The 24496-nt window shown below is 49.7% G+C and overlaps 3 protein-coding genes across 3 annotated transcripts in view; 1 reads left to right on the top strand and 2 right to left on the bottom strand.

Moving 5' to 3' along the window:
* CCDC13 (coiled-coil domain containing 13) overlaps positions 1–10795 on the bottom strand; it is a 37049-nt gene extending 26254 nt beyond the window's left edge. The window contains 4 exon segments of the mRNA XM_068145883.1: positions 527–669; positions 4462–4607; positions 8640–8848; positions 10712–10795. Coding sequence (XP_068001984.1) covers positions 527–669; positions 4462–4607; positions 8640–8842 — 492 coding nt within the window. The 5' untranslated portion in view covers positions 8843–8848; positions 10712–10795.
* Positions 10796–11703: 908 nt separating this feature from the next.
* HIGD1A (HIG1 hypoxia inducible domain family member 1A) lies at positions 11704–17449 on the bottom strand. The gene is made up of 4 exons (XM_068145882.1): positions 17395–17449; positions 15586–15693; positions 13491–13625; positions 11704–12690 (listed from the first exon to the last, which is right to left on the bottom strand). The coding sequence occupies exons 1-4, from the start codon at positions 17432–17434 to the stop codon at positions 12641–12643; spliced, it is 333 nt and encodes a 110-aa protein (XP_068001983.1). The 5' UTR covers positions 17435–17449; the 3' UTR covers positions 11704–12640.
* Positions 17450–18815: 1366 nt separating this feature from the next.
* ACKR2 (atypical chemokine receptor 2) lies at positions 18816–24496 on the top strand. The gene is made up of 3 exons (XM_068146427.1): positions 18816–19264; positions 19942–19999; positions 21731–24496. The coding sequence occupies exons 1-3, from the start codon at positions 19241–19243 to the stop codon at positions 22843–22845; spliced, it is 1197 nt and encodes a 398-aa protein (XP_068002528.1). The 5' UTR covers positions 18816–19240; the 3' UTR covers positions 22846–24496.

Below are 24496 nucleotides of genomic sequence, written 5' to 3'. Positions count from 1 at the left end.
GCCAAACCCCATCCTTCCTTATGTGGAGGACTAAAGCTTAGAGGAATGGAGTCCTAATTCATGGCTGGTATTAATGAGGTGGGAATGTAAGACATCATGGTATGGAATTTGCTCCTCCTCTCACACACACACACAAAACCCACACACAAACACAACCCAAAACCCAAGGAAAAGGAAAACAAAACCCAACCACATCAGACAAATGTCACTGCCCTCCTGCTAGAAAAGCCTCTGTGCTGCAAACAGAAGTGAACACTCCTGACTGGCATTTCATAGACCTGTGGCTCATTCTGACTTATGGATTGCCTTTCCTAGCTCCTCCTTTCTGCACAGGGGAAAGCAGCTAAGGGCACACAGCCCTCTTCTCCTGTCATGGGCAGAAATGACAAGCCCTCAAGTCAAGGTGGATGCAAGAGCAAGTTCAAAATGGGAACACGAAGCAACCCAAATTTCCCCAGCTCCTCTACCCCAAAGGCTGCTTTGCTATGTTTCAATATGCAAAAGGAGAACAGGAGAAATGCCTCACTTCTCTCTCCAGCTCCTTGACTCTGTTGCTCAGCTGCTTCACTTTGGCTTTTTCACTCTCAGCCTCAGCAGTTATCTCACGATTCTTTTTGGCCAGTTCAACTATTTTTGTAGCTGCAACATCTCCAGCTAAACCAGATGCCCCTGAAAAGCACACAGAAAAGGAAAGGACAGATCTCACAGTCAAGAGTCAGGATGGATGACGGCTTTGTTCCCTGCCCAGCACACAATGGACTTTTATTGTCTAATCCATTTCTCTCAGAGCTGTGCCAGGCACTTAAATGAGCAAGTGAGGGAAAAGAGGCACCGGTGGCTCCAGCTGGGTCACTTGATCCTTTGAGGCAGCATCACATTGTGGCTAGCAAAGACACACTTCACACTTCAGCAACATCCACAAGTCTTCAGAAGGCTGCAACAGTGGCCCAGGCAACACTGCTACATGGAAAAGGCAGAGGTGTTTTTGCTCATCACTGAAGGACAGTTATGAACAGGTTTCTGAGGCATGTTGCAGGAAAAAAAGACAACAGTCTGTTTTACACTGGTTGTTTAGAATGGAATGGAATGGGAATGGAATGAATTAACCAGGTTGGAAAAGACCTTTGAGAGCATCCAGTCCAACCTATCACCCAACACCATCTAGTCAACTAAACCATGGCACCAAGCACCCCAGCCAGTCTCTTCCTAAACACCTTCAGGGATAGTGACTCCACCACCTCCCTGGGCAGCACATTCCCATGGCCAATCTCTCTTGCTGGGAAGAACTTCTTCCTAACATCCAGCCTGAACCTCCCCTGGCACAGCTGGAGACTGTGTCCTCTTGTTCTGGTGCTGGTTGCCTGGGAGAAGAGACCAACCCCCACCTGGCTACAACCTCTGTCCAGGTAGTTGTAGAGAGCAAGAAGGTCTCCCCTGAGCCTCCTCTTCTCCAGGCTAAGCAACCCCAGCTCCCTCAGCCTCTCCTCCCAGGGCTGTGCTCCAGACCCCTCCCCAGCTTTGTTGCCCTTCTCTGGACACCTTCCAGCAGCTCAACATCTTTCCTAAACTGAGGGCCCCAGAACTGGACACAGGACTCAAGGTGTGGCCTGAGCAGTGCTGAGCACAGGGGCAGAATGATCCCCTGCTCCTGCTGGCCACACTATTTACTACTGGAAGAGTTGCAGAAACAGAGGTGCAAACTCTTCTAGCCATCTGTTCTGAAAGGTCAGATGCAGTACCACAGTTAGGTCCTGGATAATGGCCAGGAAATTTCATTGTGCCTATTTATGTGTCCCTGGAGATTATACATGGAGCCTTACTCTATTACTCTTGTAATTGCTCTTTGAAGTGGACACTTCATTCACCCCCTCATCAGGGAGGGTTTGCTCAGTGCCACCAATGGAGCAATCCCCAGGACTGGGCTGTATGTCTCTTGGCTCTTGCTGATGTCACACAGGGGCAGAAAAGCCCTCACACAAGTGCAAAAATCAGCAAGGGCTGCACACAGTGTCCACAGAAACCTCCAGCTCAGCAGTGAATACAAAGTCTTGGTGTGATCTGTGAGTATCAAACTTGGCTGCTGCCATTCAACTCCTTCCTCCTCCTCCTCCTTCAGAGCTCTGAAGTTAGGACTTTTCTGCTGGCAGCTGTGAAGAGCTGGGGGGAGACACAAGGCTGACAGATGACTCTTACAGGAACTCTGGAAGCCACAAAAGCCCAAGAGGCATTGAGGAAGCTACACAGACTGTAGCTGAGAACACAGATGGCTAGAAGAGTTTGCACCTCTGTTTCTGCAACTCTTCCAGTAGTAAATAGTGTGGCCAGCAGGAGCAGGGAGGTCATTCTGCCCCTGTGCTCAGCACTGGTTAGGCCACACCTTGAGTCCTGTGTCCAGTTCTGGGCTCCTCAGTTTAGGAAAGATGTTGAGATGCTGGAAGGTGTCCAGAGAAGGGCAACAAAGCTGAGGGAGGTTGTAGCCAGGTGGGGGTTGTTCTCTTCTCCCAGGCACCCAGCACCAGAACAAGAGGACACAGTCTCCAGCTGTGCCAGGGGAGGTTCAGGTTAGATGTTAGGAAGAAATTCTTCCCAGCAAGAGAGCTTGGCCATTAGGATGTGCTGCCCAGGGAGGTGGTGGAGTCCCCATCACTGGAGGTGTTTAGGAAGGGACTGGATGGGGTGCTTGGTGCCATGGTTTAGTTCATTAGATGGTGTTGGGTGATAGGTTGGACTGGACGATCTCAAAGGTCTTTTCCAACCTGGTTAATTCATTCCATTCCCATTCCATTCATTCCATTCCATTCCACAGTCTGATTCTCCACCACTATTTGAAAACCTTGCAGAAAACATGGATTTATGATGTTCTTAGTGACTGAGCTGCTTTGTGTTCCCCCTCTCATCTAGAAGCTCCTTGGGCTTTACTTTTCATTATAGTAGTTATTTATTTATTGTTAACAGATAGTGGCTGCTAAGGATCACAGGATGCAACTGGGGAACTTTCCAAGGCTAGGCTGGCTGGGGACTTGAGCAGCCTGGTCTAGTAGGAGATGTCCCTGACCACATCAGGGGAGTTGGAACTAGGTGATCTTTAAGGTCCAATCCAACCCAAACCACTCCATGAGACACTAAACTCACCCAAAGCCAGGCTGGTGCTTCCATGTCATAGTCTTCAACTTAATTGCACTCCTTTACTCAAAGCTTTTTCATTCCCAAGCAATGTGGGGGAAGGTCTTGCCACAAAACAGACAGGGAAGGCAGAGGCAAGGTTCAAATTGCTGCAAGCTGGCATAACTCAGCCAGAGAAGCACATCTGGCTCCTGGTCCTGCCAGAGAAGCTTCTCATCTCTCCTGCACACAAGCTGCAGGTGGTTCAACAGTTAAAATTTCATTTAAGTGTTATTTAACTTTGCTTACTGCTTGCTTCCCACTTCTCCTGGACATCACTGCTCTCCTGAACATCACTGCTCTCCTGAACAACAGTGGCACCCAGTGGAGGAGGTGCAGTCTGCAGGGCTCGATTTTCCAAGGAGACCCAAGCCACTCCAGAAGCTGGGCTTTGCCTTCAAATAGCACCCTGCAGGTGCCCCACTGAGGCAAACAGGAGCCTGAAGAAGGAATTGGACACTACAGCAGAGAAAGCTGCAACACTGCTCCTTGACTCTGTTCTAAAGGAGGATTTCTATGAATCATCAGTTTTCAGTGCCAGTAGCAGCAAGTCTGCAGAACACCTGTGGGGAGCAGAGATCACTGAACCTCTCAAAAGAGCACTAACCTTAAGGGACATAGAATTACCAGCAACACAGAAACTTCCATCTGAACATAAGGAGAAGCCTCTTTGGTGTGAGGGTGCTGGAGCCCTGTCCCAGGCTGCCCAGAGAGGTTGTGGAGTCTCCTTCTCCAGAGGGATTCCAAACCTGCCTGGGCATTGTGCTATTGGGTAACCCTAATGGCTGTTTCCTCCTTGTGCTTGTCACTTGTTCCTTGGGAGAAGAGACTGACCCCCAGCTGGGCTCCAACCTACTTTCAGAGAGTTGTAGAGAGCCAGAAGGTCTTCTCTGAGCCTCCTTTTCTCCAGGTTAAACCACCTCAGCTCCCTCAGGTGCTCCTCTAGGTAGGCTGAGTGGCAGCTCTAGGTGTTGACCCAAGCTATACCCAGGTGTCCAAGTGTTTTCAAAGCTCAGAGCCAAGTGGTTTCAGTGCTACTCTGAAGTACTGCAAGCTGACAGAGACCAAGTCTCAGCTTAGAGCTGAATTTTGATTCTCCCCAGCAGAAGCTTATTACAGGAGTGGAAATGGAGGCAACTACAATAGGACCAAGATAGTCCTTTTTTTACCCTAAAGCAAGGGCAGGAGATGTCACAGGAGGATTTCACTGCCAGGAGCTCACAATGGATCTGTTCTCACACCTCTTTTGTCAGCAGCACCAAGGAAACACTCCAACCAGCACAGAGTTCCTGGGTTTACCTGACACAGCCAATCTGTCCTGCACTTGCTTCTGCAGTTGCTTTATTTCAAACTCTTTCTCTGTCACCAGTTTGTTCAGCCTGCAGTTCTCATCTTGGGCCACTTGGAGCTGGTCCTGGAGCTGCTTGTTCTCAGCCTCAAGCAACCTGTGAAAGAAACAAACCACAAAGACAAGTGTCACTGTCATCGTGCTGCTCACAGATGCTTTCAGAGATGACACAATGCAATGTCTGCAGGTTGGATCAGCTGAGGTTGCCAGCAGTGAGTTTGCTGCATTAGGCAGTGCATCTTAACCCTCAGATCAGCCCACAAGCTGGGGAGCTGAACTACTCATTCTCCTCTCTCAAAACAAATTCTGCCCTTCCTGGCATTGTCTGGGGCAAAATATTGGAGAACTGGGACACTTGCAGTGCTCTTGAGGTTACTGAGCAGTCTCATCTCCCCCAGTTTCACCTACCTGGTTCTGCAGAGGAGATCAGGCAGGCTCACCAGTCAGCAGCTGTGACACTCAGGCTTTATTTTCTGTACTTACTGAAGCTAATAAAAGCCACCAGAGCTTCAGCCACAAAAGCTGCTCCTGGAGGCTCTTGCTTTAAAGAGAATGTTTTATAGCAACTCACAAAAGACCAATTTCCTCTGGCCTCGATCTGATTGTCTTGGAGCCCCAGCAGGATGGACTGGCACCAGTTTGTACTGTCACTGGTGCTCTTTGGAATTCATTTAGAAACAGAGGCTATCAAAAAGCCCTCTGCACAGAGCAAATAGCCTTGCCTCTCCTGGTCTGCAGTACATCTACTAACATTCATGGGTTTCATCTCTCTAAGACAGCCAGAGAATTAAGAACTTTAATCTCTTTGCTGTCCTTACATGATGGCTCCTCTGAAAGCAAAAAACCTAGAAGCTAAGGCCTCAGGGGCAAAATTCAATGATGGGCACTCAAGCATCAACTTGAAATGCCCCAGGATGATCTGAGCTCCCTCTGAGGCCAGCAGCCACAGTGCTGGCTTCTTGGGGAAACTTCTGAGGCCCAGGCAGAGAATTGAGAGCATCTCAGAGAACACTGCTGTGGATGTAAGAGCCAATGCTATGCATTTACATCCTCCAACCTCAGACATACCCTCCAGCCAGACTGCTCCAGACAGCACCGTTTCAAGAGCAGGCTGCACGAGCTCTGAACAGCCTGCCCTGATTGAAGGTGTCCCTGCTGACTGCAGGAGGGTTGGACCTTTAAAGCTCCCTCCCAATCCAAACCATTCTGTGATTGATTTCAGGACAGGAATGAACCAATCTCCATTCCCCAGAGAGGAAACCAAATGTCCTAAGAGAAGCAGACATTCTTTCCTAAGCCTGTTTGTGGCAGCAACCTTGGCTAGCTCAACCCAGTGGTTCTCACTCTGCTTGCCTATGAGTCTCTTCAGATGAAATTTCTTCATCTGAGTTTCAAGGCAAGGTCCATACCAAGACACAGGTCTCTCACTGTGAGCAGCAACCAAAATGCACACCAGAACAAAGCCAGAGGAGGTGCTGCCAAGGCACCCAGCCCTGCCTACAGATCAGCTGCCAGCTTAGGGTGATGTGAATCACTTCTCTAACTGCCACTAAGCACACTGCTGAGAAGACTGAGTTCACATCTTTCACATCCCCATACACAGGTGCCATTTGGGCTGCTCACCCATCCCCTAGCTGCTGCTGAAGGGTGCAGGTGTCCTGTGTTCACAGAATCATAGAATCAATAAGGTTGGAAAAGACCTCAAAGATCATCAAGTCCAACCTGTCACGCCACACCTCATGCCTACTAGACCATGGCACCAAGTGTCACATCCTATCCCCTCTTGAACACCTCCAGTGATGGTGACTCCACCACCTCCCTAGGCAGCACATTCCAATGGCTAACAACTCTCTCTGGGAAGAAGTGTTGTGCCTATCATTCCCACATGGAAGTTCCTGATACACCCCTGCCCCTCAGATATCATTAGACAGCTAAGAACTGACCCCTAGATTCTTCCTACCTGCAGTGTGACCCTGGGTGTCTACATTTTGGTGTCATGGTGTCAGACTACAGCAGAAGTAGGCAGCTTGGATGATCTCAACCCAGATGTTGCAGTGTATCCCTGTGGCTATGGAGATAGCCACAGCCAGACAAGTCAGCTCTCTCAACAGTCACCCAAACCTTTCCTATTCAAGAGTTTCAGCAACCTTTTTGATCCAGGTGGACCTTGGAGCTTTTAAAATGCACCCCCCATATGTTCATGTCAGAATAAATGACCTCTTAGAGCACTGCCACAAACAGCACAGTCCATTTATGGATTCACAACCCATAATTAAAAAGAGCACTTCTGTTTCAAAGCTGAAATCAAAAGGAGATCAAAGGCAGCTGTTTACAAAGGAGAAGAAAGCAAGCAGCAGTCTGAGTGGGGAAAAAGGCAAAACCAAGTTATTCCCACATGTACCACTCATAAAAGTGAGCCACAAAACTGTGCAGATCTCATTAAGAGACACAAGGCCAAAAAGGGTTTTAATAGTTAGAGAATTAACATGAGAAAAGGTTCTAAGCTCTGAACACACCTGATCAGTGATGTGCTCCTCAGCTGTCTTCCAAACCTTGTGAAAAGGCACTGGGAGCAGGATGGCAGAAACCCTGAGTGCACAGAGAGGGAGTCTCCTCTGAGAAACTTCTCCATCTCACCCCAGAGTGACTCCACAATGGATTCCACCCAAGTGGCTCAGCCAAAGAGAGGAAAGTCAGCCAAGAGAGGAAACCCTTTTCACTCTGGTGCAAGAAAACAGAGCCAGGTGAAGCTTATGAGCACAGCCCTGGGAGGAGAGGCGAGGCTGAGGGAGCTGGGGTTGCTTAGCCTGGAGAAGAGGAGGCTCAGGGGAGACCTTCTTGCTCTCTACAGCTCCCTGAAGGGAGGTTATAGCCAGGTGGGGGTTGGTCTCTTCTCCCAGGCAACCAGCAGCAGAACAAGAGGACACAGTCTCAAGCTGCACCAGGGGAGGTTTAAGCTGGATGTCAGGAAGAAGTTCTTCCCAGCAAGAGAGATTGGCCATTGGAATGTGCTGCCCAGGGAGGTGGTGGAGTCACCATCCCTGGAGGTGCTTAAGAAGAGCTTGGCTGAGGCCCTTGGTGCCATGGTTTAGTTGATTAGATGGTGCTGGGTGATAAAGGTACAGGGGAAAAAAAAAACCAACCAGAAAGACAGAAATGTCAGCTACACACTTGCCTAAACAAAACCTGGGAGTAGGATGGGAGGAAGGGAAAATGAACTCCCAAAGCTCAGGGGCAGGGTGACTTCTGAGAGGGGAATGGCTGCAAACAACACTGCTGTGCAGAAATCACTGCCACTGCAGCACATACTCAGCCTTGTTATGCTGGAACAAGTCTCTAATGAGTTGTCATGGGAATACTGCAAAGAACACCCTGGTGAATCCCTTCCAGAAGCCTGCCCAGACCTGATACACTCTTCTGCTGAATCCAGAGGTACATAAGCAAAGGACAACCCAGATAAACCTGCTACACCTGCCAGGTCACACACAGACAGTGCCACTGAATAGAAAAGGTAATAGAACAGTTTGTGTTGAAAGAATTGAATGGTTTGTGTTGAAAGGGACCTTTAAAGCTCATCTAGTCCAATACCCCTGCAGTCAGTGGGGACATCTGCACCTAGGGCAGGTTGCTCAGAGCCCTGTCTAGCCTTGTCTTGAATGTCTTCAGAGATGGGACATCTACCAAGCCTTTGGACAACCTGTTCATCCACAATGCTGTTTTCAAAGAAGCATTTAGTGTCCCTTCCAACCCATCATCAGTTCCCTGTCAGTCTCCCTGAGGAGACCAGAACTGGACACAGTACTCCAGGTGTGGCCTTGCTAGGGCAGAATAGAGGGGAAATAGAATCTCTCTCCACCTGCTGGTCACACTCTTCTTAATACAGCCCAAAAGACCATTGCCCTTCTTGGTCACAAGAGCACATTGCTGGCTCGTGGTGAACTTGTTGGAGTGTTGATAATACAAAGCACCTCACAATGCTCTGAGGCTAAACATGGTAGGGACACAGAGAGTCTTCCTGGGATAATGAAAGCTCTCTGTGAGGACAGAAAGTGCTCCATGAACTTAAGATCAGATCCAAAATACACCCCTGACACTTCCTGTAGTAGTGGTGGTGCTGCTGCACCTTTACCTTTTGCTGTCACCTTCACACACTTCCTCTGTTTCAAACAGGTTCAGATCTGGGATTCTGAAAGTCTCCTTTGCCTTGCCATTAGCACTGCTTTGATTTTCCTTCTTCCTCTCCATTAGGCTTTGCAGCTGCTTTTGCTGTTGCTCTTGATAAGCCTTAAACTGGCTTTTAAAATATTCATTCACTTCCATGTCTGACTCCATTGTTTACTAAAAGCATAACAGGAAGAAAACAAAAAGTGACAGAGAGCAGAGATCATCGTTGCTTTGAACAAAACCCATCCTTCCCTAGCAGCTGCCTCTCAGTTTTACCTCCCTGCCCTCTGCTAGATCTCCCTGCCACCACCTCCTCCTCTCAGCCACTGCGCTCTCCAGCCCTGCTGCCTCGCTCCAAGGGCCTTTTCCTATAAACAGCTTTCAGTCTTCAAACTCTTCTTGGGTCTGTTTCACCCTAGCATTCTAAAAGCAACATTTTAAGATGCTTTAAACAGATCTGTTTAAATAAACATTTCTACAGAAGAGCAAATTGGGGTCAAGTCCAAGTGAACATGGCAGCATTACGCTGACTGAAGGGAACACAGGCTATTTGCAGCTCTCCAGGCTTCCTTCCCACGGTTGCAGAGCTCCCCCCTTTCGGGCTTAACATGGGACTGACAGAGGAAGAAAGATCTGTTTATCCTGCTGCTCCTTTGGGGCAGTAGACACCGAGAGTGCAGCTTGTATCTTTCCCCCAGATCTCTGAGCATTAAGTGCTAACATTAAAGTGATAATAGTGCTGCCCATTTAAATGTCTGGAGCTTTACTTAGCATGACTAAAGACCATCTGTTTTCTGATGTATTCCAGCTCCTTCTCCTTCTGTTTGACATTTACCATCGGTTAAAAAAAGGGATCCAGTGCACCTTTGGTCTAGGAAAAGCAATCAGTGAAATTTCCAAAGGCACACCCTCTGCTGAGTAGTTAATACAGGCCCTCTCTTGCACTGAGACAGCAATCACCCTGATAAAGTGCCGTGACACACCTTGGGACCCTTTCTCCATCCCATGGAGTCATGTCCTGTGAGGCTGCTGACAGAGGAACCCTGTCAGCTGCTTCACTTCTGGCCACCACGGGTGTGGACACGCTGCCTTAGGGACTAAAAGGTGCAAAGGGCAGAGTTCAGTGCCCCTGCAGAGCCCACGGGTCTCGTGGCTATGAGCGATGGCTTGGGGACAGCCTTTGGCCCTCCAGCCTACCTGGGTGCTCCTGGGGCTCAACATACTTTGCTTGTGCAGTATTCATTTCATAATTGCTCAAAATGAGGTCACACTGAAACTTGCTTTGCTTCGATTAGCATGAGTCACTTGCTCAGCCTGAGCAGACAGATTTACTGAAGCCTCAGGCCACAAGCAGTGAACTGCAGCTGAACTCAGGGAGGCCTTGAGAACACAGAATCAATAAGGTTGGAAGAGACCTCAAAGATCATCAAGTCCAACCTGTCACCCAAGAGCTCGTGACTACTAAACCATGGCACCCATCCTGCATCCTGTGAAAAATAAGGCAGCCAAGCTGTCAGCAGAAGCTGCATCCTCAAGCTGAGAGCAACAACAACCAGCCTGGAGACAGAAAAAGGGTTTCTGTGAAGAAGACCCCAGACTCATGTAGTAATATTGAACTATAGTGCGAGGGGTGGAGAACTGAAGGCTGTGAGGGGATAATTGCTCAGGGGTTTCTTTGTTCAGGGTCCCTGTCCAGAGGCACCCAGCCTGAGCTGAAATAAACGGGTTCTGTGGCAAAGCCTGGAGTCCAAACTCTTCTTTACAGCCTGGAACTACGACTGGATGCAGTCGCACCTGGTGTCCCCTCTGCAAGGAAATTTAGGAAGGGGGTGCTCGAGCCTCACGACTCGGTAGGAGTAACAGGCACCCGCTCCAAAGGAGGCAGAGAGGCATCTGCCACAGCGCTGCTGGGCGGGGAGCGGAGGGGTCCCTCTCTTCGCCTCCAGCGCCCGCCCTGCCTGCTGCCTGCCGGGGCCGCACAGCTTTCCCCACCCCCGGGCCGTCAGCCCGCACCTCGCCCACCCCTCCCCAGCCTACCGAAACTGCCTTCCCCGGCCCCGAGGGCAACGGGAGGGTGCCCCCCGGCCGCCCTTCGCGCCGGTGCCCGGTGCCGCCGCCGGCCCGGCCGCAGGCCGACGCGGTTCCCATAGCAACGGAGCCAAGGGCAGGGGAAGGGCAGGGTGGTGCACGCGCCTTCCCGCCGGCCGCGCACGCGCCTTCCCGCCAGCCGCGCGCCATGGCCGCCGCCGTGACAGCCGCTCCCGGCAGCCGCCCTCGCCGTACGCCCCGGCTGCGGCGCCTTCCCCTTCGCGCAGAACGCCCGGCCCCTCGGCGCTCCGCGAGTGGAGCCATTCCTCATCCCGCCCCGCGCCGGGGAGGAGTCGGGCTGTGCAAGGGAAAAGGGCCCTGCGCGCTGGGAGGGCGTCTCCCCATGTCCTCTGTAGCTGCGCAGCGGGGAGAGCAGCGAAGGCCAGCAGGGCGGCCCCGGCCGGGACTGCTCTTTCCAGCGGCGCTGCCTGCCTTCAGGGCAGTTTTGTGACTCTTTTTTTTATTGTTCAGCCCGCAGAAGAAAAGGCTTCAACGAGACCTAAATTGCTGTTTAGTATTTAAAGGGTTCCGTAAGGAAGATTGGGACAGACCTTTTAGCAGACCCTCTTGCCTAGCCCCGTCCCTGGAACCATTCCTGGTCAGGTTGTTCGGGGCTCCGAGCAGCCTGCTCCAGTTGAAGATGTACTTGCAGACTGGAGAGGGGTTGGACTAAATGACCTTGAAAGGTCACTTCCGACCCAAACCATTCTATGCTTTTTATTCACGTATCGCTCTGCAGGAGGCTGCGTGCACAAGGGGATGCCTGCCCCCCCAGACATCCACATCCAAACACTTAACCATCTCTAGTGCTCACGTTTATTCTTATTTCATCTCCCACTGCTCTCTACAGTGTCAGAGAGGTGCAATATGTACCTTGGGGCAATTGGTTACAAAGAGACATCATACTGTCACTATGGAATGCAAGCTACGAGGAGAGAAAATGAGGGTTTTACAAACTGGCTTTATCAACACATTTATTTTTGTGTCTGCTGTCGGAGATACAAGGAGGTCTGAGTGTAAATTAACAGTGGCAAATTACAGAGAAGGGCTTTAACACCTCATCAAGTGGGCAAGGGGCTTTTCAGATTTGAGTGGGTTTTAAATTTCCACGGGGAATGACACTGTAGGAATCAGAGCCAGGCTGTGTACTTCAACTAAAGAGCACTGGAACACCAAATAGAGATTGGGTTTTCACCAGATGTATTTTAAATGTTACATTTAGCTGTTACTCAGAAGAACACCGTGAATGAAAGTTACAAAATAGTCACCCAAGAATCTGTGAAAAAATCTGTAGTAAAAATAGGGAGGCTGTGTCTTCATTAACAATGAATAAATATAACATTTAAATAGCTGCAACACACCTTAAATGCCTTAAATTAAAAAAAAGAAAAATAGATCTTTCTATCTCTCAACATTTTAGAAGTCCTTTAGTGCTACTGGAAGCTTCTAAATCACAAAGCTGGAGGCTGACAAATATACAGGATAGAAAACGACAGCGAAGCCTTCGCAACACTATCTTACAGGCGTGGCCTCTGTGCTCTCCCCGAGGCCTGACAGAAGCTAGTTCAGGCTTTGTGTAGGGTTTTGGGCAACAGCAGCAAAAGAAGTCATCAATTTTAGGACCGAGCTGAGAGCTGAGGGGAAGTTAAAGGGATTGAATTCTACTCTATCCGCTAAAACCAGACCCCGATACTCGCTCCCAGAGTGCACAACCATCCAGGCTGCCAGCTTCAAGCCACTGTACCATCCACAAAAATAGGGCAATTTGCTAATAATGTGTATTTCCCCCTCCTCCCCTCCTCAAGAACCCCTCGACAGGAGGTTTCTAGCTGCAGCACACAGGTCACCACCAGGACAGGGATTTCAGTTAGCTTTCAGTTACTCCTTGGGATTCCAGATGTACTCCCGGAACATTGAATACAGCACACCTACAAGACATGAGTATAAGCACAATTAGAAAGGTAGGTTAAATAGGAAATAATGAGTTTCAAAATGTGAAGAATTAGTTACAGTCTCATCAGTAACATTTCCCCTCCTCTTTTGGTGGATTTTTTTCATGTGTATTTTTCAATGTGTGTTTTCCATACGCAGGAGAAAGTGGGGAGGAAAATGTACTGGGCATGAAAAAGCAGCTCCCAAGCCAATTCTAGTTTGCTTTGCAGCCAAAGTCAAGCTTTTCTGTTGCACCTTCTAGGAATACAGGAGAGATTGTGTTCCATGGATCACACATGTGCACACACACACAGCTGCAATACTTAGAGGTAACCGAGATGTACAAATCACTGAGGACATTCGAGGACACAATTCCAGTCCTGAACAGAGCTATAAAATATATAATACCACACAAGCTGATTTTCTAATGCACTAAACAAACACAACAAGAAGTATTAAAATCAGATAGTCTTTTATTTCCTTTGCCAGATAGTCTTTTATTTCCTTTGCCTCTCATTTCAACACCTGCAGAACCTCACAGGCTTCTGTTTAAAAGTGGCAGCTTCTTCTCTCCAAGTTAGTGCAGTTTGACATTAAATAGATGTACTTGGACATCATGTTAGTCTAGAAAGGCTCAGCAAACACCAATAACCACCATAAGCAGCCTGAAGTAATAAAGGCCAGGACACCTGCACCCCAGGGATGTTTCATGCTCACTGTATGATCCACCAGGAGAAGGGATGTGAGAGGTCCCTGCGATTCACTAGCGCTGAGGGGTGTCACGTTTGATACGTACCACATGTTAAGGCTCCCACTGCAAAGCCCTGGGCTGCCACACGTGTGTGAATCAGGTGAAGTGACATTTTCATCTGGCCTCTGTGCTTCAGTCTGTACAGCCCATAGCCAACCACCAAGGTGAAGCCAGCCATCCCTACAAGGCAAGGAAAGCATCCTTCTGAGTCGAGATCCACGTTACTGAAACATGTGACATGGACCACTTAAAGTAACCTGGGATTGATCCTGTGTTGTTCTAATCACTGTTTGTGTAGATGGCAAGTTGTGGCCTCTCTACTGTTTCCATTTAAGTGCCATCTCATCACATCACTGAATCACAGAACCACTTAGGTTGTTAAGAGACTGTTACAGTCATCGAGTCAAACAGTTAACCCAGCACTACAAGGTCACCTCTAAACCATGTCCCTCAGCACCACATCTACATGGCTCTTAAATACCTCCAGGGGTGATGACTCCACCACTGTCCTGGGCAGCCTGTTCCAGTGCTTGACACCACTCTCACTGAAGAAGTTTTCCCTAATACCCACCCAACACCTCCCTTGGTACAGCCCAAAGCTGTTTCCTTTGATCCTTTTGTTTGTTACCTAGGAGAAGAGACCAACCCCCATCTTCCTACAAGCTCCTTTCAGGTAGTTGTGGAGAGTGAGAAGGTCTCTTGCCCAAGTCAGTGCAGTGAAGAGCAAGGTATTTCCATGCCACAAGAAGAGCTCAAGGTGTCAGTCTGCTGGCTGTTTTTCAGACAGCCCAAGCACTGCTTGCATCATTTCCTGGGCAGCAGCTCACACCCAAGAACACAGCTGAGACCCTCAGCCTGACACACCCACCAGCCTGGTGAGGTTGCTATTTTGAGTGTTGTCACATTTGGCCAGGTTTGCTGTGACAGGACAAGTCATATGTTAGTTGTCCCAGGCTGTGGGGACAGGGGTTCAGCCAGGTCTCTCGCATGAAGGACCAAGAGCGAACTCTGTCCCTAGCAGCCCCAAGGCTGTGCCAGCTCCAGCACGTGTACACTGCTGCTCTCAGAGCACGGAGCAGCAATGCACTGAATCGCCCATTCCATCCACTGATTATTTATGTAGTCCAAAGCAGGCTGCCACCACTTAAGTGGTTTGTGTATTTTACTGACCAGAGCCCAGACAGCTTGTCTCCCTGAACAGGAGGATTACCAATTCCACTCGTGGAGCTGCGAGCCCTGACTTCACTGGTGTGTGAGCCATTTAATGAAGCTACCTTCATTAAACACCAATTAAGAGTTTTAGGTCCTTCAAACTAGCTCCAGCACAGGCTGAAGGTAAATTCTGGCAGTCTGCTCAGAAGAACCCAAACTGGAGGAGGTTATAATACATCCTAGTAAGCCAGAGGACAAAGTCCTGAGACCACAGATACCAGTGACAGATATCTGTTGGCAAAAGACCAGGGCAGTTCATCCCAGGTGACCTGACTGCTCTCCATTTAAAGGTGGTTGGAAATCAAAACTGTCCTGTGTCAGTTCCTGATCAGAGGAAAGTGTTCAGGAGGAATGTGACTGATCCCATCCTCCCCTCAGCAGCTTTTTTTTGGGTCTCAGCAAAGAGGCTGAGAACTTCAACTGCCTCAAGCTGGGGTACCATCAAGCCTACTAAACCCCACACTTCAAGGAATGCCAGCAGAGATGGGGAGGTTTCAGCAACTGGGCTGTATTTTGGGTATTTCTGTCTTCTTAACTTGAAATACACTTTGTGGTTACTAGGAACTACGGGATCACTACACTGCAGAAGAGCTTCCAAGCAGACTCCTTACCACCCGGCAGTATTGCTTGAACATGTTTCCAAGCTCACCTGAGCAGTCTGTCAGGGTTTGTTTGGTTTGGACTTTGAGGGGAATTGCAGGTTCTGAGTGATGTGTTTCAGTGAGCAGGCCTCATTGGTTTCTCTGCTTCAGGCAGAGCAAACACTGATACAGGCAGGAGGAGTGCTGCTGGCACTGCACAGGGTGCTGCACAAGGAAGTAAATTCAAAGCAATTTCCTGTTCACAGGAAGGCAGTGAGCAGTAAGGGTGCTTATTGCCCATGAAGAGGAAGGACTATGTAAACACACTTCTTCATCTTTCAACTTACCAATGGGTACAAATGGTGTCTCTTTAAATTTCTTTAACAGCTTTGAGGTCTGGCTGGAGTCAGACTCATACTCAGTGAGAACAGAATCCTGGCTGGATGACATGGTGGCTGTGAAGACAAAGAGTCTCTCTTCAGCTTTTAGAAGCACCAAGTTAAGAGAACCTTTAGACAGAGAAAATCCTTTTCATATTCCACCAGTGACAAATGCCCATGTAGTAAAGTATGGCCACAGGAGCTGGACTTGAGCTGATGAGGTACAGACAGATGATTTAACTTAGGTGAAGTCTTGGGAAGCAAGATCATTGCATACCAGAATGTGTAAGGACAGGACACACAAAAAGTAGCAAAAAACACATTTTTGCCATCTTTCACATCCCAGTGCTCCCTCCATGCTCACAGGCACCAAGAAGCCACCAGAAGTTTTGGTCACTGCCTGTGTTTCCTTTCAGGACTTCCATCCAGACCACTTTGCTTTCACAGGCTGTTCTTGAGTAGCAGCCCTGACCTCAGAAAAGTTCATTCCTCCTCTTTTACTCCGTTCCAAGAACAGCAACCAAAGCCCTTGGGGGTGGAAAGTGGGAGCTGTTGCAGAAGGTCAGCCCTACCTGGCAGCTTCTTAGTCCCTACTATGGCTTCATCCACCACTCCAACACGCTTCAGACCCTCGCTGGAGAACACAGAGTGTAAAATGACCACTGCTGAGGAGTGGGAGCAAGTCTTGAAGCCTTCGAGGGGTGCAGACTCTTGTGAGGATGCATGGAGGGAGCAAGGAGAGTTTCCACTGCACCAGAAGTGATTTCTCACCTGTCTCCGAGGTAAAAAACACCCCAGCAACATCCACGAGAAGGGCTCTGCTCACTGAGCCACCATGAAGGAGACCACCAAAACCTGCCAGCCTGTCCTGCTGTCTCCATCACAGCTTGCCCCAAGACCGGTGCCCAGCATGAACACCACCCTTTAACTACGGCCTGCTTCTGCCAGCACAATTAGCTCAGCAACACCACAAAAGGTCTCTGCTAGAAAAATCCCTAACCACTATTGTTCCACCAGTGCCCTCAGCAGCAAAATGCAGCTCGCCCTCACATGGAGCTACTCCAAGATCTCAAAATAAACCACCAGGAATTTAATTTAACACCAGGCAAAAGACACTTCAGCCGTAGCTGTGCTCCCTGGTTACGCAGCACTTCGGGCCCGTACACTGCAGCCCACCGAGAGGCTTGTGATCGGAACTACGAAGTATTCCCTCTGCAGGCCAAAAGATTTGGGCTCTCTGTGCCTGCTGCCATTACTCTGGTTTGCTAAACAGAAGTTGTATTTTAGTCTAGCTCACTTGGAAAAGGAAACATGAGAACACCCCGTGGCTGGAAGAGGTGGAGACAGCCAGAGGTGAGATCTATACAAGATACCAAGAAGTGAATCAATTTCTCCATCGGAACAGGTTTCGGTGACCTTCAGCACTCGCAGAGGCTGGGGTGAGCAGGGGGCAGAGGAAAGGGTGGGCAAGTAACAGGTCCCAGGGACCCTCCTGATAAGGAGGTGGCCACGAGCACCACCAGGTTGCCTTCCCCTTGCCCAGACCCACACCAGGTGCCTGCCCTACTCCAGCACCAGGTCGAAACCACCCCCCACAAGGCCTCCGCCCTACGCTGGGCCCCGGTGTCTCCACCCACACAGGGCCTCTGCCTATAGACCTGCCCCTGGTGCTCCTCTGTGCCCCATCGTTGCCTCCCTGCGTCTCAGCTCTCGCCTCGGCACCCGAATCTTCCGTTCCTGGCTCCCCCCTGCCCGTCCGCGGGGCCCAGCACTCACCACGCTGCTGCTGTTCCCCGCTCCCGACACCGGCCGGCATCTGCCGCGCCTCGCCCCGCCCCCACGCCTTATTGGCTGGCTGCGCTCCGCCTCCCTGTCCGGGGCGCCCGCAGGCCGGGCCGGAGAACCACAACTCCCAGCGGGCAGCGCGGCAGCGCCTCCAGCCAATCCAGAGCGAGATCGTTCTGCCGCTAGCCAATCCGGCGCGACCGCTGACACGGCCAACTGATGCGGGCGGGGACGGAAGCGGTAGCACTTGACGTCACGGCCGGGGGCTCTGCGTTGCGGCGGGCGCGGAGCCGCGGGAAGCGGTGGCGGGGGAGGCTGGTGGCCTGCCCCGCCGTTAGGGAGTCCTGTGAGGCGGGGCCTGCACTCGGTCCCGTTGTCACAGTGTGCAAGCGCTGTCTGCAGCCTGCCCCCGGCAGCCTTGCTCCACAACCTCTGCCCTCAGCTTGCACCCTGTGCCTACGATAGGTCCCCGCAGTCCCGGCCTGCAGTGCTGCCCTCGGCCGCTGGTCTCAGCCCCAGCCCGCAAGCTTTGCCCACAACCTCTGCCTGCAATCTGTCCCCGCCGCCCCTGCACTCAGTCCTTGCCCTCAACTTCTTATAGCCCTCGGCCGCCGCTGTGTGCAGTCCCTGCCCGCAGCCCATGCTGGCACCTGAGCCCTTCGTGACTGGCAGCCCTGCCTGCGAATGAGCGCGTTTTCCCACCCACGCACGGCAGGGAACAAACACCTCAGAGTTGCAGAACGTGGAGACTTTGGGTTGAACTTGGCAACTTGTTTCACCCCGAAACGCGTTTTTCTAACAAAGATAATGTGGTTCCGTAGAACCCCCCTGGGATCCCGTTGCTGCCTAGCCCACGCTCCTGGGAGCAGCTTATCCAAGCAAACAGCCAAGAAAAGGCCTTTCTTCCAAAAACCCTGCCCGGTTTTTCAGTGCTTTGGTCCAGTGTTTGTGATTTCCCCTCTCTGAGGAGGGTGAGAGGCAGAGCTCCTTGCAGGGCCAATCTGCTGCTGCACAACATTTTTTTTGGCAGCATAAAGAAAAGTGACTCAGATAACCGTTTGTTACTATTGCTCTAGCTCCTTAAATGTGCCTCTCATTACGTCTAATTTGGTTATTTTAATTGCCAAAGCCATTAGGGCTCTGCAGAGTCTGAAAAGAAGAAGAAGGGAAAAAAATAAATCTATGCAATTACCAGCAGCCAAATTGAGTTAAAACCTTGTAATAAATGACAGTGGAGGCTACTTTCTGCAGTGACTCTCAGAGGTGCATTTAATTCCCTGCAGCTCTCTGCGATATGTGCTTCAAGGGAGAAACTCAATTAAAACCCAAAACTTACTTCATAGTAATTGCTGGGCTAATGAAACTGCTGTCACCTGTAGCTGCCCTGTGGCTGTGGCTGGTGTCTCGGCTTCAGGAGCAGCTTCTTGCTCTCTGCTGATGTGTATGTTGCCCATATATATTTATCCATAGAATCATCAAATCATTTTTGGTTGGAAAAAAGCCTCTTAAGATCATCAAGCACAACCTAACACCACCATGGCCACTAAACCGTGTCCCAGAGTGCCCTGTCCATATGTTTCCTGAACACCTTTGGGGACAGTGACTCCACTACCTCCCTGGGCAGCCTGTTCTAATGCCTGACCACTCTTTCAGTACAGAAGTTTTTCCTAATCTCTGGCAGATGTAGATGTTAATGGACACATGCCTAGACACCCACTGACCAACGCCAGGAAAGGCAAAACAAAACCAGGGAGGTCACACGGAGCTCACATTTCCTGCCCACGCTGTTACACAAGTAAAAGAAGTTCCTAAAAGTCTGATTCGAGCCTCCAGGAGGATGGGAACAGGAGAAGCAGCTCCTGTAAGTGCATTTTCTGCTTCTTGCTTGTAGGCAAAGCTGCACAAGAAACATGGAGAGGTTCCTTTTTGTTCTTGAAAGGGAACCAGGGCTGGGGCAGGCTTGGGATTAATTTCTGAGCTCAGCCCACATTGCGTTCATCTATTCTCTGCTATGAGCTGTGGGATGTGAATGCCAGTGCCAGCCTGATATGGGAGGGGGAAAAGGCAGGGCAGGGGGAGAAAAGATGTCTCAGTGTGTGGGAGAGACCCAGAAATGGGACTTTTGGGGATGTAGGTGCAGAGGTTTTGGGGGGGAAGGAAGGTGTTTAGGGGTCTTGCTGTGTGTGTCTGTGACCAGAAGGGCTGGTGGGCAGCTTTGGTTTCCTTTTGATGGTGCACAATCAGATCTGTATATGGCTAAGGATGAATTTCCTCCAAAATATGAAACAAGGGGAAAAAAAGGTGGGGGGAGAGGGAGGGGAGGAGGGGAAGACAAAAGGTAGCATGGTGGCATTCTTCCATGGCAGATCTCTGCGCCCTGTGTCTGCTCTGTCTGAAGTGCCCTGCAGCACTTGAATTGTTGGACTCGATGATCTCGAAGGTCTTTTCCAAACTGGTTAATTCTGTTCTATTCTAAACTGAGAGTCAGCAAGAAAACATTTCAGTCCAGCCCAACCCACATTTTTCCTCTCTTTTCAGCTGCCTGGAACTGCCTGGGATGGATATTTAAGCAATTTCAGACGTGAGATCACAACAGGTATGTCCACGGCTGCAGCCAGGGGAGGTGGCTCAGGCAGATCCCATGTCCCACTCCAGGGGACAGGTTCTTCAGTGACAGCCATTACCCAGTTTAGGTGGAGTTTGCAAAAGAGAAAGTCTTTTTGTCTTCTTGCATGTGGGTTTTACTTTCTGAAAAATCAGACTCCCAAAGTAGGAAGCTTTCCAAATCAGTCACCATTTCCTGAAATCTGGACTGCAGCTGTCCAAACAATGACACCAGCCTGCGGTCCTGAGGAGCAGCCAACTGCCCAGCCCACACTCTCCTCCATCAGCAAGATTTGAATCCTCTCCTCATCCCCTGCAGGATCAACTCCAGCACTGTCCTTCCACCTAAACCTGTACCTCTATCCCTGGAGGTGCTCAAGAGGGGATTGAATGTGGCACTTGGTGCCTTGGCTTAGCCATGAGGTCTGTGGTGACAGGTTGGACTTGATGATCTTTGAGGTCTCTTCCAACCTTGGTGATTCTGTGATTCTGGATTTGATTCTGGTGCTTACATGTCCTTACCTTGGATGAAACTTTGTGCAGCCTGATCCACTAGAAGGTGCTCTTGCCCATGCCCTTCCAACCCAAATCATTTTGTGATTCTATGACTCTGATTCAATTCAATGATTCTGAACGTTCCACTTACCTTTTACAAGAACCCATGGCTAGAATTGGCATTAAGAGGGCTTAGTGTTCTGCCAGGAGTAGCATTTCACCTCTGGCTTCCACCAGCAGGTTCTGCTTCACCAAGAACTGAGATGCTACTTTCTCAGTGGTGGCAGAGCTGAATCCTAAGCAGCTCACAGTGAGGTGTGGTGCTGGATTTCCCATAAATTAGAGCAGAACCTTCCTCAAAAGCTTGCAGTGCTGTCAGGAGGAAGTGGTGAGTTATTTCAGAGGAATCTGTGCTCTTTTGCTTTCAAGTTATAATGTGTTGGGAGTTAGTAGTCATGAGGTCTTGGGTGACAGATTGGACTTGATGATCTCTGAGGTCTTTTCCAACCTTATTGATTCTATGATTCTAAGGAAACCAGAGTTATTGTGGTTATCTGCACGTGTAGAGAGCTGTCCCCATGCCACAGGCAAAAGCACAAAAGGATGAGGGACACAAAATACTTATCAGAAGAAAACTACTGTCAGGAGAAATTGAAACCTATTAGCTAGAAGAAGCCCCTCTGTGGTGTGCTATTTTCTTTCCCCCAGTGGATTAGAACAACATTTTCATAGAATCAATAAGGTTGGAAAACACTCAAGGATCATCCAGTCCAACCTATCACCCAATACCTCATGACTACTAAACCATGGCACCAAGTGCCACATCCAGTCCCCTGTTGAACACCTCCAGGGATGGTGACTCCACCACCTCCCTGGGCAGCACATTCCCATGGCCAATCTCTCTTGCTGAGAAGAACTTCCTCCTCACCTCCAGCCTAACCCTTCCCTGGTGCAGTTTGAGAGTCTGCCTTCTTATTCTGGTGCTGATTGCCTGGGAGAAGAGACCAACCCCCACCTGGCTACAACCTCCCTTCAGGGAGTTGCAGACATGAATAAAGGGCTCCCCTGAGCCTCCTCTTCTCCAGGCTAAGCAACCCCAGCTCCCTCAGCCTCTCCTCACAGGGCTGTGCTCAAGGCCTCTCCCCAGCCTCCTTGCCCTTCTCTGGACACGTTCAAGAGTCTCAATGTCCTTAAATCTTGATTCCTTTCACTGTGCTTTTGCTCTTAGGTGGCCACTTGTCAAACTCAACTTCAAAGGTGACAACACCAATGGCTGACCCCTTGCTGGAAGCTATCAATTCGAGTGACTACCTGTATGAGTACCTGGATGAGGAGGATTATGTGCTCTATGGCCTCTGCACAAAAGAAGATGTTCTCTCCTTTAGCAGAGCCTTCTTGCCATCTTTTTACACCGTGGTCTTCCTGGTTGGGTTGGCTGGGAACGTCCTTCTGTTTATCGCCCTCGCTGTGTACATCAAGAAGAAGAAGAAGATGACAGAGGTGTATCTGCTGAACCTGGTGCTTTCAGACTTCCTCTTGCTACTAAGCCTTCCTTTTTGGGCTCTGTACATTTCTCAGTGGGTCACCTGGGACATACTGTGCCCTGTCTTAAATGCCACGTACACCATGAGTTTCTACAGTGGTGTCTTTCTTGTGAGCTGCATGAGCCTGGACATGTACCTGCAGATGGTTCATGCTTGCTCTCCTGGCAGCGCCAAGACACGAAGGAAGTCCATCCTCATCGTGTTGGTGGTATGGATTCTTTCCCTGCTTCTCGCTGTTCCTGATGGCCTCTTCACCAGCACAAGGCAAATCCACAACAAAACCATCCTGTGTGCCCATGATTATGGCCAGAAACACTTATTTTGGAGAGTTGTCTTTCGGGTCATCCAAAACCTCTTGGGTTTCCTTGTCCCGTTCCTCTTCATGGTGTTCTGCTATTCCCGCATCGCCTGTGTCCTCACCAGGTCTCAGGTGCCTGGCTCAAGGAGAGTGCTCTGCTTAGTCTTTACTCTGGTGTGTGTCTTCTTTGTCCTGTGGTCCCCTTACAACATTGTTCTCATCCTTCACTCCCTGCAAGATGCCGGTGTGATCAGGAGCTGCGAAAGCAGTAGGCGGCTGGACTATGCCATGCAGATCACGGAGAGTTTGTCCTTTGTCCACTGCTGTCTCAACCCCTTGCTCTATGCCTTTGTGAAAAAGCCTTTCAGGTTGTTCTTGTGGAAGATCCCTCAGGCCATTCTCAGGAGAAGAGCTTTCTTTGACATCCAGCCCTCTGAGACAAGCCAGTCTTGCAGCAGATATGCAGCTGAGATAGAGATGCTGAGCATCACAAATGTTTAGCATCACCACTAAGGCTCAGGGGAGACCTTATTGACCTCTACAACTACCTGAAGGGAGGTTGTAGCCAGGTGGGGGTTGGCCTCTTCTCCCAGCCAACCAGCACCAGAACAAGAGGACACAATCTCAAGCTGCACCAGGAGAGGTTTAGGCTGGATGTTAGGAAGAAATTCTTCCCAGCAAGAGAGATTGGCCATGGGAATGTGCTGCCCAGGGAGGTGGTGGAGTCACCATCCCTGGAGGTGTTTAGGAAGAGCCTGGATGAGGCACTTGGTGCCATGGTTTAGTTGATTAGATGGTGTTGGGTGATGGGTTGGACTTGATGATCTTGAAGGTCCTTTCCACCCTGGTCTATTCTACTCTAGTCTAGTCTATGATTTACCTTATTTATGCCTCAGATATGCCCTCAATGCTGAACTTTACTGGTCCTGGCCATATGATGGAGCTGGTGCAAGCTCCCAGAACTGGTAACCAGGTTTTCCATCATAGGGCCAGCATCAAGGCAAAGGATTTTCCACACTGGGATTGAAATCATGTACTTGAGATTTTTTTTTCTGTTGTAACTGGAATTACTCTAAGAGGATTGCCTTGGGTTTGTGCTTGTGGAAGAAACCCATCTCCTCTCTGGAGTATGTGAGTGGCTGAGGGAGAAGCTTGGTCTAGATGTTGTGCCTTTAAAAGGCAGATTGAAACTTGGGCAGAACCTCCCCCACTAGATCCCAAAGGGTCTGGTGGAGGAGAGTGATCTCATTATCCCTCCTGCTTGTGAGGAATGGATCTGCCATGCTCATCTATCAGCTACATGTGGGTGGGTCAGAAGGCCTGCCTGAATGGTGCCTTTGCATCTCCTGCCTTTTGCCTTCTTCTAGGTTGATGTGTCCAACTGGGCTCATCCCTTTTTCTACCAGCAGAGACTACATGAGGAGCCAGGCACCTTTCAACTGGATTGTCTGACCAGTGATGGGTTTCTCTCTTACAATGAGCTCTGCCACACTTAGGCCTCCTGAGCAGGAAACTGCCTTTCTGAAGGGGAGATCCTTGGTTGGAGATCAGTTGATCATCAGCTGATTTGAGACCAGTTTGATCAGTGAGAGACTTCAAACCAGTAAGAACCAGTGAAGAGGATTAAAAAAGTGGGCTCAGCAGAGCAGTGATGGAAGTATTCCTGAAGATCTGCTTTGAGGAGACAAGAAAGATCCACAGAGACCTTCATTAACTTACATCTTGGCTTTGCAACCCCACAGAGTGAGAGCATGGCCTCAAGCAGAGGAGCTCTTAGCCAATCCATGCTACCCAGTGCAGCTTTAAAGATCAAGGATATTAGTTTGCTGACATGTATTTAAAGGTACTATTCACTTCTTGAACCTCAAAAATGGGCCCTTTCCAGACTGGAAACCTATTGAGCACCAGGCTTGCCTAGGACTGTGCAAATAAAGATGAATAATTCAAGAGAAAACATGCAGCACATTAATGTTATTGCTAGGCAAGGCCACTGGGCTGAGAAGGGCTTGGAGTTGAACTGGGAAGGTGGATTTGTTTTCACTGCTGTTAGTTTTCTTGCCAGTATTGCTACAGTTTGTTTCCAAAACTATGAGGCTTAAAAAAAATATACATATATATTTATTCTGACTTTTTTTATCTTAAAAGAAAATAG

The sequence above is a fragment of the Melanerpes formicivorus genome, unplaced genomic scaffold (assembly GCF_026170545.1).
Source record: "Melanerpes formicivorus ecotype bairdi unplaced genomic scaffold, bMelFor1.0.p_v2 SCAF_13, whole genome shotgun sequence".
In the NCBI taxonomy this organism is placed as follows: Eukaryota; Metazoa; Chordata; class Aves; order Piciformes; family Picidae; genus Melanerpes; species Melanerpes formicivorus.
Note: the sequence above shows the minus strand (reverse complement) of the source record. Positions and strands in the feature narration are given on the sequence as shown.

What these genes read in the sequence shown, in the direction of transcription:
- HIGD1A (XM_068145882.1), bottom strand. Translation starts at nt 17,434, where the DNA reads ATGCCGGCCGGTGTCGGGAGCGGGGAACAGCAGCAGCGTG. An exon ending in CGGGGAACAGCAGCAGCGTG is followed by an intron (nt 15,694 to 17,394) that starts GTGAGTGCTGGG and finishes TTGTCTTCACAG; the next exon opens with CCACCATGTCATCCAGCCAG. An exon ending in GACACCATTTGTACCCATTG is followed by an intron (nt 13,626 to 15,585) that starts GTAAGTTGAAAG and finishes CTTGCCTTGTAG; the next exon opens with GGATGGCTGGCTTCACCTTG.
- ACKR2 (XM_068146427.1), top strand. Translation starts at nt 19,241, where the DNA reads ATGGGAACAGGAGAAGCAGCTCCT. An exon ending in GAACAGGAGAAGCAGCTCCT is followed by an intron (nt 19,265 to 19,941) that starts GTAAGTGCATTT and finishes CTCTCTTTTCAG; the next exon opens with CTGCCTGGAACTGCCTGGGA. An exon ending in CAGACGTGAGATCACAACAG is followed by an intron (nt 20,000 to 21,730) that starts GTATGTCCACGG and finishes TTTTGCTCTTAG; the next exon opens with GTGGCCACTTGTCAAACTCA.